The sequence below is a fragment of the Cetorhinus maximus genome, chromosome 17 (assembly GCF_964194155.1).
Source record: "Cetorhinus maximus chromosome 17, sCetMax3.hap1.1, whole genome shotgun sequence".
Classification (NCBI taxonomy): domain Eukaryota; kingdom Metazoa; phylum Chordata; class Chondrichthyes; order Lamniformes; family Cetorhinidae; genus Cetorhinus; species Cetorhinus maximus.
In genome coordinates this window covers 64,430,763-64,444,165 of record NC_135895.1, presented here as the reverse complement: position 1 = coordinate 64,444,165, position 13,403 = coordinate 64,430,763, and the positions used below count along the sequence as shown (strand labels likewise).

Here is a 13,403-nt window from a genome sequence, read left to right as displayed (position 1 = left end):
TTACAACACTCAGAGGGTTTAAAACACTCCTTCTCAAAATACATCTTGTTGCAGTCAGCTGCAAGGTGAGGTAAAAAGAGGAAAAGTTATCCCACCATCTCTCCCCGTCTGTAACAGATTCGGGGCTCATCCGGAATCTAATACTAGTGAATATAACAAGTTGTAGAAGGTTAATGACCATGACTTTAAGGAATACACGCGAATGACTGTGTATGAATGGTTACTATTGTGTTTTGCCTTTCTTTTTATTCTGTGTGATGTAACATAAAAAATGAAATACAAAGGAACTTCATTTTCTCCCTTTTTCTTGGGGAGATGTGATGGTCACATCATGCCTGTAAAGATAATTGGGCACTGGACTTAGCAACGTGGAGTAATGGACACTGTACACTCCCAAAATGACTTCCAGAAAGTCAAGTAACTTCTGTTTGTGGTTTCTAGGCAGAGAAACAAAATTACTAGGAAGTTACTTAAAAATGCAAATAGGTTTTCCAGGTGCAAATTGACTGCCCTTTGCCATTTCAATGGAAGAGATTCAAAAGACAATGGCTACCAGACCTGTCGGCACCTTGAGGATGGAATGTCAAATAAGGCCTTTTAGTGAGCTAATAATAACTGATATGTTGATGGGATATGAATCATCCCATGTACCTCCCACCCCCACCCCTCCCAATCACCTTGGCTCCAATCCATTCTGTGGACAATTCTGGGACCTGTAGCACAGAGGATCACACGCAGCAGAGGAGAAAATAGCCCACCCTCTAAAAGATAGTCATCTCAGGCAGAAAGGGGCTAATTCGTTTTCACCTGCAAGAATATACTTATTCTCTGCAGAAACTCGGCCACAATTTTGTATGAAAACCCAGAAACTTCTAACTCCATTTGTCTTCAAAGAATAAAGAGAGAATCCTTTAGGCCTGCAATACTTTTCATCTTAAAGGACCGTTTAAGAACAAATGACTTGTTTCTTGTTAACCTGTTAGTAATCTAAGTGCATGTCTCATCTCTAGAACTCATCTTTTCTTGTGTGTCTGTGTGTTTGAGGGAGTGGATGTTTCATTGTGTTTACTTTTCAGGTGTTGTGTAAATAAATGTTTATCCTTTCTTTTGATTTAAACTTACCCGAAAGCCTGTTCATGCCTACTCTTTAAAGTCACAATACTCAAAAGGTTTAAAACACTCCTTCTGAAAATATATCTGGTTGCAGTTAGTCGAGAGGTGAAGAAAAAGATGAGAAGTTATCCCACCACCTTAACCCACCTGTAACACCTGCTATCTTCATGTGTTTTGTCTATCAGGCACTCCAAGGTCCCTCTGTCCCTCTACACTTCTTTGTATCCTATCACTTATTATTTATTCCCTCACCTTGTTTGCCCTACTGAAAAGTATTACCTCACACTTCTCTGGATGGAATACCATTTGCCACTTTTCTGCCTATCTGTTCAGTCTATTGATACCTTCCTGCAATCTACAGCTTTCTTCCTCACTATCAACTAGACAATCAATTTTTGTATCATCTGAAAACGACTTAATCCTGCCCTATAAACCTAAATCATTGATACATAACACGAAAAGCAAGAGATTGGGTACTGAGCCCTGCAGGACCCCACTGGAAGATTTCCAGCCACAAAAACGCCCATTTTTACCATTTGCTTTCTGCTACTGAGCCAACTTTCTGTTTGCCCTTGAATCCATGGGCTCTTACTTTTTTCTGACCAGTCTGCCACATGGGACTTTGTCAAAAGTCTTGTTAAACTCCACATAGACTACACATTCCCTCATTGACCCTGTTTGTTACTTCCTCAAAAACCTCAATCAAGTTAGCCAGACAAAACCTTCCCTTAACACGTCAGTGCTGACTGTCTTGATTAATTTGTGCCTTTCTAAATGATGATATATCTCAGAAATATTTCCAATAATTTGTCCACTGAGGTTAAGCTGACTGACCTGTAATCACTTGGTCTATCCATTCCTTCCTTTTTAAACAATAGCACAATGTTAGCACTCCTCCAGCAACATGGCTGTGGCCATAGACATTATTTCCTCCCTTGCTTCTCTTAGCAGTCTGGGATGCATTTCATCTGATCCTGGTCATTTATCTACTTTCAAAGATGCTAGACCCCTTGTACTATACAGTATTTCACACTCCTCTTTAGTTACAATATCTGCATCTTTAGATGCAAAGTAGTCATTAAGAATTATGCCTCCATAAACAACTTTCTTTTTTGGTCTCTTGTCGTCCCTCTTTCTTTATTCTCTTGTTGTTTATGTATTTTATAAAACATCTGGGATTTCTTTGATTTTTACTTGCTGATGTTTTTTATGCCCTTTCTTTACTCTCCTTATTTCCTTTCAATGTTATCCCTGAATTTTCTATGCCCTTTGAGGCTTCCTGCAATACTGCCTTAGGCTCTCGGTATCTGACTCTTTTATGCCCTATCCTACTCTCTGTTTACATCGATATCTAGGAGGGGATGGGGGATGGCGTGGTGGCCGTCTACATTTGGGAGTATCACTTTTTTTTTCTTTCTGGGAACATATTTGTTCTGACCAATGCAATGTGGGTCATTGAATTTGAAACACTGGAGAAGGTACTGTTTTCATTTGAGAATGCCACTGACAGGGAGAACCAAGTACAAGATAGGCCACTGCAAGTTTTAAGCATGTATGAGTTAGAGGCAGAAATTCTATCGCCTGCACTCCTGGGCCAAGTGCAAAATGGAGAATTTCTGGGGAATTACCCAGAGTAGCAGCATAATGGCATGTTCTGCCCCACAGTAAACAATCAGTTTTCTCTGTGTTGCTAGGATTTGCAAGATGAACTGGGCAGAGAAAAATTGCGGACCCAACAGGAAATGCAGGTAGGTGTAAATTCCTTTATATCAAGTGTTCCATGTCAGTGACTGTGTGCCTTGTTTTTGTTCCACTTTACCAGTTTCACTGTATTCACACCTCCACTGGAGTTGATTGTGTTCACTGGCTCTGGTGATGCCAGATTTAATATTATCTCTGCTGAGCTCCGTAACTCTACATTATTTAATCCTCCTTGTTCTTATTACTGAGTTCATCCAGGTGACTCCTGAAAGCGTGTGTAATCTGATTCTGACATCATTTACAGCACAAACTATATATGGTGTGCAGTAAAACAGCTTTGTTTGCATCACATAAGAAAACATTTGAGACAAACTGAATTTGAGTCACTCATCTCATCAAACCAATCCTCACGTGAACATAACACTTGTCTAATTCTTTTACTGCAGTTCTAAGCAGAAATTATTTTTAAATCAATTTGTACAGAGTGGCAAATTAAAGGGATTCACTCTATTCATTAATAAAATGTAAACTTTTGGTTCAGTGGTAGTTCTCTTGTCTCTGTTAGGAAGTTGTAGGTTTAAGTTTCTGTTTCAGGCACTGAGCACATCATCTAGACTGAGGGAATGTTGTGTTTCTGATGGATGCTGCATTTCAAACGAGACGTTAAACCATGGGACTGTCTGCTTGTTCGGGTGGCTGCAAAAAATCCTGTGACACCATTTTGAAGAAGAGTTGGGAATTATCCCAGTGTTCTGACCAACATTTATTCATCAACCAACACCATGCAAACCAGATTAACCAGTTATTTTGCCTCATGCACAACTACCATGTTTATCTGCATAACAATAGTGAGCAACTTTAGAATAATTCATGCATGGTTTGGGACACCCTGGGCATGCAAGTTCATTCACATAAATTTTCTGTATGGAAACAGTAAAATAATTAAATGCAGCATTAAATGTATCTTATTCACTCTTCAATGACCTGAGCATATGTGAGGACTGTTAGAATATTCATTTGAACATGCTACTACTTAAATGCTTCTCAACAATCAGCAAATGAAAAAATAACAGGTAATGTTTGGTGGCATTGGTTCTGGGATGATTGTTGGATAGGACTCTTGGAGAATATCCTGTTCTTCTTTGGTTTAACACCTCACCTGACAATAAGCAATTTTGACAATACAGCAATTTCTCAGTACTGCTATGAAGTATAAACCTAAATTACTTGAGTTAAGATTTGCTACCATTAAGTCAAGCTAACACGCACATATATGATGAAATTTTGCCTGTGTGATGTTGTTTGCTTCCACAAGTTGTAACCAATGTATCATATTGGGACTTTGTGCTTTATTTAATGAGTCAACAGTTTACAGATTATAGGTTTAAAAAGGGAGCCTCTTTTCGCAAAACTGCTTGCAAATTCCCTCAGTTAATGGATCCAGTATTAAACAGGTTTCTGATGAAGATACACATCATTGTATGTGGAGTTATGTGGTGATTACGTTGGAAACATCCAATGGTCATGTTGCTCCAGTGTGGAATTTGATCTTGTGCATCATCAATGCCAAAATCAATTCTGAGTAAGGGCAATGCTACACTGCAAGAGACAGCCATCATTGTAGCGCTCAAATTTCTTGGCAAGGCATTAAGAATTTAAATATAGACAGGTTTCCTCTCATTGTGGTGCTCCAACATGTTAGGTGATGGGTCCGAAGCTATCATAACCCCACCTGACCCTTCTGTTCCTATGATTGAGATCAGCGAGTTCAGCTGAGAAAAAAGAATCAGACCTAAAACTTCTTGGGTTTGTCTTAAAATTGTAATGTTTTGAAACTTTGATTTGCATTACTGGTTTGACCATACATCCCCCTATGCTGCAGTCTGCTACTCCAAATATTGGCTGGACTTTCTCCTCCTTTTGGGGACTGAGTTCCAGCAGAATAGTACTTTTATCTGTCTCTCCAAATTGATCCCAATCCAGATCCATTTCCCTGCCTTGGGGGTCATTAAAAGAACAAATGCATGCCATGCTGCTAGTAGATGCCTGCCACCAAGAAGGACCCACTAGTACGAACAGAATATTAGTGGTACCACAGCGGGGATGTCACTGAAATGCCTGAAGAGCCAGTGAGAGACCTTTCAAAGAGCAGAAATACCATGAAGACTGGTGTGTATCTCCCCACCATGGCCTCAGCTAAGACCATGGCCTACAGCAGGTAAGTGCAGAGAGATAGAGTAGAAAGCCACTACCTCATACAAATAAATGGAACTTTGGAAAAAGCTTTCAGGTTGTGCTTTAGCACTGAATTTCAATAAGGGACCCTTAGCTGACATATGTTTTTTTAAAGTGTAGCATTGAAGGAGGGCTGGCATGGTGGCACAGTGGTTAGCACTGCTGCCTCACAGCTCTAGAGACCCAGATTCAACCCTGACTTTCGGTGTCTGCCTATGTGCAGTTTGCATATTCGCCCCATGTCTATGTGGGTTTCTGCTGGGTGCTCTGGTTTCCTCCCACCGTCTAAAGACGTGCTGGTTAGGTGGATTGGCTGCGGTAAATTGCCCCCTCGTGTGAGTGTGTGCCCTGTGATGGACTGGTGTCCTGTCCTGGGTGTACCCCGCCTAGTGCCCATTGCCTGTTGGGATAGGCTCTGACTTCCTGTGACTCTGAATTGGATGAAGTGGTTCTGGAAAAGTGAGTGAGAGCATTGAAGGAGACATGAACAAAGCTCCTGTCTCTTTTCTAGTGGTACATGTATAAAAAATTCCCATGGCACTATTTGCAGAAGAGAAGGAAATTTATCCTGTGCGTTGACCAAGATAGATGGATGCTTGGTTTAATGTGTCATCTGGCAGAATGCAGTACTCCTTCACATATTGGGTTCCTTATCAAAGTTTGGTACAAAAATACACAGTCTGAAATCTCTTTTCCAAAGCTGCACTTTTAGTATGATGTAGCTGCCTTCTTACTTTCTAGTCTGTCCCTCAACACTCACCTGCTAAAGGCCCCAGTCTTAACTGAGGCCTTCAGTCGGACATGCAGTCTGATCTTCAGGATCCTCAGCCTCTTTAACATCCCCTGCAGGCTCTCCTGATTCCGCAGGACCATACTGCTCTATCATCGATATTCTGTCTGCACTGGTCAGTCCTTCTTGGCAGTAGGCTTATAGCCAGGAGCTCACCATGTCAGTGATTTCTGTTCTTTGTGAGGGCTTTCTGATTGCAAAATTGCTGCTGCATTTCCACATGTAATAACAGAATGAACTACAGTGCGCAAGAACCCGTATATAACATTTTGGCCATTTTTGAGACTATAGGCAAGAGTTGAATGGTGCCTTAATGGTGAATCTAGTGCCTTTTTTCAAAGTGATGTTCAATTTGTGGTTTACATTACTCAGCAATATTAACAAGCTATTGACAGAACATAAGAAGTAGGAGCAAGAGTGGACCAAATAGCTCCTTGAACCTGCTTAGCCATTCAATAAGATCATGGCTAATCTTCTGCCTTACATTTTCCTGCCCAGCCCCATATCCCATGAGACAAAAAATCAATCTATCTCTGCTTTGAACGTACTCAATGATGGAGCATACATAACTCTCTGGGGTAAGGAATTCCAAAGATTCAAATCTTTGAGTGAAGAAATTTTCCTCATCTCAGTCCTACATGAGTGAACCCATATCCTATGGACTTGTGTTGTACATTCCCCAGCCAAGGGAAACAACCTCTGTTTCCACCCCTCTTTCACCTTCACATGATCCATCTCTGACATTTCCCTCCCTTTCCCTACCTTGATTTCTCTGTCTCCATTTCCAGTGATAGACCATCTACCAATATTCATTACAAGTCCACCAACTCCCACAGCTACCTCAGCTACGCCTCCTCACATCCGGCTTCCTGTAAGGAATCCATTCCATTCTCCCAGTTTCTCTGCCTCCGTCGCATCTGTCCTGATGATGCTACCTTCCAAAACAGCACTTCTGCAAGCATGACCCAGTCCTTCCTGTCGCTTGCCATTTCAATTCACTATCATGCACTCATGTTCACATTCCTCGGTCTGCTGTAATGTTCCAGTGAAGCCCAATGCAAACTGGAGGAACAGCACCCCATCTTCCAATTTACAGTTTACATCTGGACTTCACATTGAGTTCAACAACTTCAGACCATGAACTCTGTCTTCCACTTTTATTTTTTTTTTCCAACCTCCTACTCCCACAAGGGCCAATCTGTAACTTTTCTTATGTTCTGCTTTCAGAGAGCGCTGACCATTGTTGTGCTAATAACATATTCTTCTCTCTGACCTTTATACCACTATTAACACATTCTGCCTTAGACTTTAACGCTATCATTACCACTACCTTTGTCTTGTGTCCATGACATCTCTGTCAAATCTCTCCTGAGCTCCCACCTTTCCCTGACCTTCTATTTTGCTCCACCTTCTCTACCCACTTTCTTCAACAGCATAAAACCTCTCTTCAACTCTTAAGAAGAGTCATACGGACTTGAAACATTAACTCTGTTTCTCTCCCCACACATGCTGCCAGACCTGATGAGTTTTTCCAGCATTTTCTGTTTTTATTTGAAATAACCTCTGTGTCTACCCTGTCAAGCCCCTTCATAATCTTGAATGTTTCAATGAGATCACCTTGCATTCTTCTAAACTCCAGACAGTATAGGCCCACTTTACTCAGCCTCTCATCATAGGACAACCCTTTCTTCTCAGGAACCAACCTAGTGAACTTTCACTGCACTGCTTCCAAGGCAAGTATATTCTTCCTTGAATATGGAGACCAAAACTGCGCACAATACTCCAGGTGTGGTCTCACCAAAGCCCTGTACAATTGTCGCAAATCTTCCTTATTCTTGTACTCCAATCCCCTTGTAGTAAAGACCAACATGCCATTTGCCTTCCTAATTGCTGTACCTGCATGCTAACTTGCTTTGTTCATTGTATGAGTACACCCGAGTCCCTCTGGACAACATTTAAGTACACCTTTAAAAAAAAACCCTTTTCTATTCTTACTGCCTTCCTGAATAACATCAAACTTTCCCACATGATACTCCATCTGCCACCTTGTTGCCCACTCACTTAAGCTATCCAAATCTTTTTGCAGTCTCAAAGAGCTCAAAGCTTACATTCTCACCTAGCTTTTTATCATCAGCAAACTTTGATTCATTACTCTCCATCTCTTCATCCAAGTAATCAATATAGATTGTAAATAGTTGAGGCACCAGCACTGTTGCTTGCGGCACTCCATTAGTCGAAGCCTGCCTGTTTATCCCTACTTTTTGCTTCCTGCCCATTAACCAATCTATCAAAAATATAATTACCCCAACTCCATGAGCCATTATCTTGTGTATTAACATTTTGTGTGGCAACTTATCCAAGGTCAGAGGCTAGGAATCCTCCGGCGAGTAACTCACCTCCTGACTCCCCCAAAGCCTGTCCACCATCTACAAGGAGCATGATGGAATACCCTCCACTTGTCTAGAGCTATGAGAAAACTGCTTGCTTGGGAAAGATCTTAGTTTCAACAATTTTTGTTGTCATCAATTTCCATTAAACTGGAATTCAGTTATGAGGAATCATGCCTAAGGGTAGAATTTTCTGCCTGTCGGGCTGGCGAAGTGGGAGCTGGCACGGGTGGGTGTGGACCCGATTGGGTCTGCACCACCACTTTACGTGGGCGGGCCAGTTAAGGCTGTGCACTCCCTGTGCGGGCGGGGGTGGTTGGGCGGGTTCCCTGAGTTAGGAGTGCGTTCTTTCGCGCATGCGCGCAAAAGAGCGCAGAAATCTCCAGAGGCACAGAGGTGTGTGATTAGTTTTAAGTCCAAAAAGTTTATTAAAGTGGCGAGAAAATTTTTATGACATGTCCCCTCATGTGAAACTGTCACATGAGCTGGGACATGTGCATTAATTTAAATAAAAATTTTTGTCAAAATTTAAAATCATTCATGAAACCTCACGCCCATGGATGAGGTTCCATGAAAAATGTGAAGGCCGCCTGGGCTCTTCACCGTTAATTATTTTAATTGTGAGTTAAATGGCCTGAATAGGCCTTTGACAGTTCGGTGGGCGCGCAGCCGACTTGGGTGCGTGCCCGCCGAACTGAAAGTCTGAATGACGCGCAGTGACATCGCGACGCATGCCCGACATCACCACACGTCATTTTATTCCTCAGCGAGTAGGCCTCGCCTCCGCTCGCCTAGCCGAAGATTCAGCCCTATGTTTACGTGAGGTATTAAATTAAGTTGAGAATATTATTGGGACAATTAATTTTTAAAAAGTGGGGGAAGAGAGAGATTGATTACTTTTGAAGTGTAGTCACTGATGTTAAGTAGGTAAACACAGCACGCAATCCCATATAGCAAAATCCCGCAAGCAGTTTATTATTTTTATTGAGGTTAATTGAAGTACAAATATTGGGCAGGACACCATGAATTGTGCCATAGGATCTGAGCATGTATATTAGTTTGACATTTCATTCGAAAAACATTTGAGCATACAACACTCTTTTAATATCGCACTGAGCCCACAGGCTACCTCACGTGCTAAATCCATTGTGCAGAGGAGGTACTTAGAGGTGAGGATACTATCATTAAGCCAAGCTGGCACTTATCATTTCAGCTGCTGGCATTTCTACCAACCTATGTATTGAATTCTCCCATTATAATCAGTTTATCTGCTGATGGCATTAAATGATCACATTATCTAAATCAACATGAAACTACTCCTTCACCTCTTCTTCACTTGGTTCAAAGTCACTCATGATGGTAGCACCATTATTCTTGTTTCAGTCTCATGGCCAACATCTGTTGTCAGACAACTTTGCACTAATATTAAGAATCACAAATCATGGCCTATTCCCGCTCCTAATTCGTATGTTCATATGCATGGCTATTGCCATCTTCCAACAGTTGTGCCATTCCATTCAGCTTCAATGCAACAATGTCAATGTCATAGTGAGCTAGCTATTGCTATCAGCACAATTCCTTGTTCTGTATCTTGTTGCCAAAAGGAGTCCTGATGTTTCCTGAAGGTGCTTTCAAGATCTGTTTTATTTGATTAGCTGCTTTATGCATGCAGTGCAAAGAGTAGCCAATTAGTTGTAACTTGTTGGCCTAGTTGTTAAGAGGCTAATCATACTAAGAGCATCTTTCCTAATGCTGTCCCCACTGAGGTTTTTTTTAATTCATTCACAGGATGTGGGGATGCTGGCCAGCATTTATTGCATCCTTAATTGCCCTTGAGAAGGTGGCGGTGAGCTAACTTCTTGAATACAACCATATTAAATGGTTTACTAGGCCAATTTGACTCCCAGTAGCAGAGAAACAACGCCCTGATGTCTCTCAGAGTTCTTGACTGTTTCAGCTGAGAGCTATATGCTGCTATTGTCTCACACTCTGCTAGTCAAGATGGCTTCTTACAGCTTCCTTTGTACAGTTCAACAAATAAAAATGTTAATTTTCAAGGAGCCATTGTTTCACCAGGCAAAGGAGTTAATTACGTTGTGGTCCTTTGAAGTCCCTTCCTGTCTCCCCTTCTTTCAGCAGTCAAGGGGTTTTCACACCTTTTTAGAGGGTAAAATGGATAACCCCGGAGGAGTTATTTTCATTTTAATGACTCTTCTTAGACAGCTCTAGAGATATCATAATAAAAACAAAATATTGCGGATGCTGGGAATCTGAAATAAAACAGAAAATGCTGGAAAAACTCAGCAGGTCTGGCTGCATCTGCACAGAGAAACAGGGTTAGCATTTCGAGTCCAGTATAACTCTTCCGGAGAAGTTAAATCAGAGTTGAAATGTTAACCGTGGAGATATAAGTATGACAAGATTTGAACTAACACAGAAAGATGCCATATGTCTGTCCATATTTACATTTTGAAAAAGGCTTTTTAACTCACTGTAAAGATTTGAAGACAGAAACTGGGGAGAAAGGTTGACTTTCATTGATTGACACATTTATGAGGTTGCTAGTATTTTTTTTTTATTTCTTTTTTGGCCAGCCCAGACACATTGGGCTGAATGGCCTCTTTCTGTGCTGTAACTTTTCTATGGTTCCATGGTTATAATAAGTTCTTTCTTTGATCTCTTTTGTCAATGTCTCAATGTTTATTTGCACATTAAGAGGTGTGAAGTGTTTGAAGCGTCTGTTATTGAAATTTTAATTATCTGTCTGATTGACACTTTTATAGGATTGTGGGAATAGCAGTTTTATTTTCAAAAGATTTGTGAGCAGTTCCACACATGCCTTTGCACAGAACCAATGAGCCATATAATAAGAGTAAACTGAATGAATGGGCATGGAAGGGCCATAATATGGCATGGAAGGTATGAGGGCCTATGGGGTATGGGTGGAGGGCATGTGTTGACATGGAAGGCTTGAAGGTGGCATGGAAAGTGTGTGAGGTTGAGTGGGTGTGAAGGGTGAGAGCCTAATAGCCTCTAATAACTGGAATGAAGTCCCAGAGAATCAAAGGGAACCTTCTAACTAACCCACATCTGCACTTGCCTACGCTCTGCGTCTGGGGTCAGTGCACCCAACTCTATCTCATACCCGCTTCTCCACCCCCTCCCCGAGACCAGGGATTGTGACATTTGGGTGGCCTTTCTACCAAGGTAGGTTTAGCGAGTTAGGAAATTTCCCAGCTCGAGCTACCCACCTCAGTTGTGAAAAGTGGCCTTAAGTATCAGTTTAGTGTTGCACTGTTAGAAATGTTGCTTTCAAATGAGAATTATACTGAGGCCCCATCTGAGGTCCCTCTCATGTGGACATTTAAAAAATTACATGGCATTACAAGGGAGTCAAGGGTTTTTTTGGGTTGGGGAGGCAGGCAGGAAAGTGCAGTTAAGGCCCAATCAGATCAGCCATGACCTTATTGAGTGCAGACTTGATGGGCTAAATGGTCTACTCTTGCTCCTATTTCTGATCATCCCTCTTCCAATCAGAAGAGGTGAGATCTCCTGGCCAATATTTATCCCTCAACCAATATCACCAATTATCTGGTTATTTATCTTATTACTGTTGGTGATGTTTTGCCCTGTGCAAATTGACTGGTGCATTTCCCTTACACCAATAACTACATTTCAAATGTACTTTTGGTTGCAAAATACTTTGAGATCCTGAAGTCATGAAAGGCGCTATAATAAATGCAAGCATTATCTTTTTGTTTAGCATCACAAATTTAAAGGTCGCAACAGTATTTGGAACTTAAAAATTATGTAATGACATTTTTGGGGATTATTGGATCATATCTTGACGTCGTTCTGTTCGGATTTGAACCTCTTCTCTGAAAACAGGCTGAGACACTAGGCCTTTCATTGTAAACGGATGTTTTGAGGGTGCAAAACAATAGCTCAGTTGTATTTTTAAAGGGACTGCACCCTCAATGATGGGGAGTTTCCGACAATGCGCACCAACCTCGCACAACGTTACTATTAAAGACGAACGCAAGACGTGTTTGCCATGGCAATCAGGCTCGATAAAAATTATCGAGCCAGGTTGTCGAAACGCACAGTTCTTTTGTTTTACAATATTCGGCCTCTTATTCACGATAAGCGGGAACAAATTTCTTTGTGAAGTATTTCTTTTGTAAAGTGTCCCTCTGCCGGAGAGTAGGGGACCCGGAGCCGGTGCTGCAGTCTCCTGCATTGGCAGACGGTGCCAGGTGCTGTGGGAAACCGAGCTGGAGAAAGACATGTTCATCGCAGTCACGCTACCGGGAAGAGCACCGTACCACAATCCAGACGGGTGCGCATGAAGATAGGTGGTTTCCTATCAGGCTGTTCGGAGCTCTTATTCCAGCAGGATACCTCCTGGAATTGCATTTTAACGCATTACAGGTTATTTTGTTGCAAATGGCAGCGCAGTATGTGACTCTGCAGTGAGCTTAAGAGGTTTGAGTGTAACGGGTCCTCCCCTAAGTAGCGGATGGTTTGACCCAGATCCCTGGAACACTGGCTATAGTGTTGCCACATCACTGCCGGGTTAGATAGTTGCGAACAGCGGTTTCCCGTCCTGGTGACATTGTATCCGGAAAACCCAAATAACGGGACGTGATTTAATCAGTTTTATAGAGAATCTCCTGCAGTCTGCCCCGCTACTCGTCAACTGCTGCTTTGTTTGATACTCAATGGGCGGTACCTCCAGCCTGATATTAAATTGCCCTCTTCTCCAGCACTGACTGGGAACAGCAGACAAGACGATGATGACGGTGTGACATGGTTCTTTCTCTGGCCGAAGCAAATGAAGCGGTATTCTCGTACCGTATGCAGCGTTCCCTTCGGCAAGAAGATATTCCAGAAATATATCAAGAACAAAGCGGATTGGTGTTCATTCAGTGGCCCCAGGAATTTTTATAGATCACAATGACACTTGCTGGCTTTGCCCATCGACATAATCTCTGAATTCAAATCCTTTAGAGAATGGAGGTGGAACACAGTCCGAACCACCGCCCGCTTTTTGATTCACCTGTAGTTGCATTTAATGAGGGACGCGTTTAAACTGGTGACAAAGAAAACCCGGATCAATGAACTATATGATGTACTGATTTTAATTGTTAATTTATTGCAGAGTATTTATGTTTATG

General features: G+C 41.8%; 1 protein-coding gene across 1 annotated transcript in view; it reads left to right on the top strand.

The window, feature by feature from the left end:
- pde4dip (phosphodiesterase 4D interacting protein) overlaps nucleotides 1-13,403 on the top strand; it is a 545,686-nt gene that overhangs the window by 356,081 nt on the left and 176,202 nt on the right. The window contains exon 9 of the mRNA XM_078561344.1: nucleotides 2,808-2,861. Coding sequence (XP_078417470.1) covers nucleotides 2,808-2,861 — 54 coding nt within the window. The remainder of the gene's footprint in view (nucleotides 1-2,807; nucleotides 2,862-13,403) is intronic.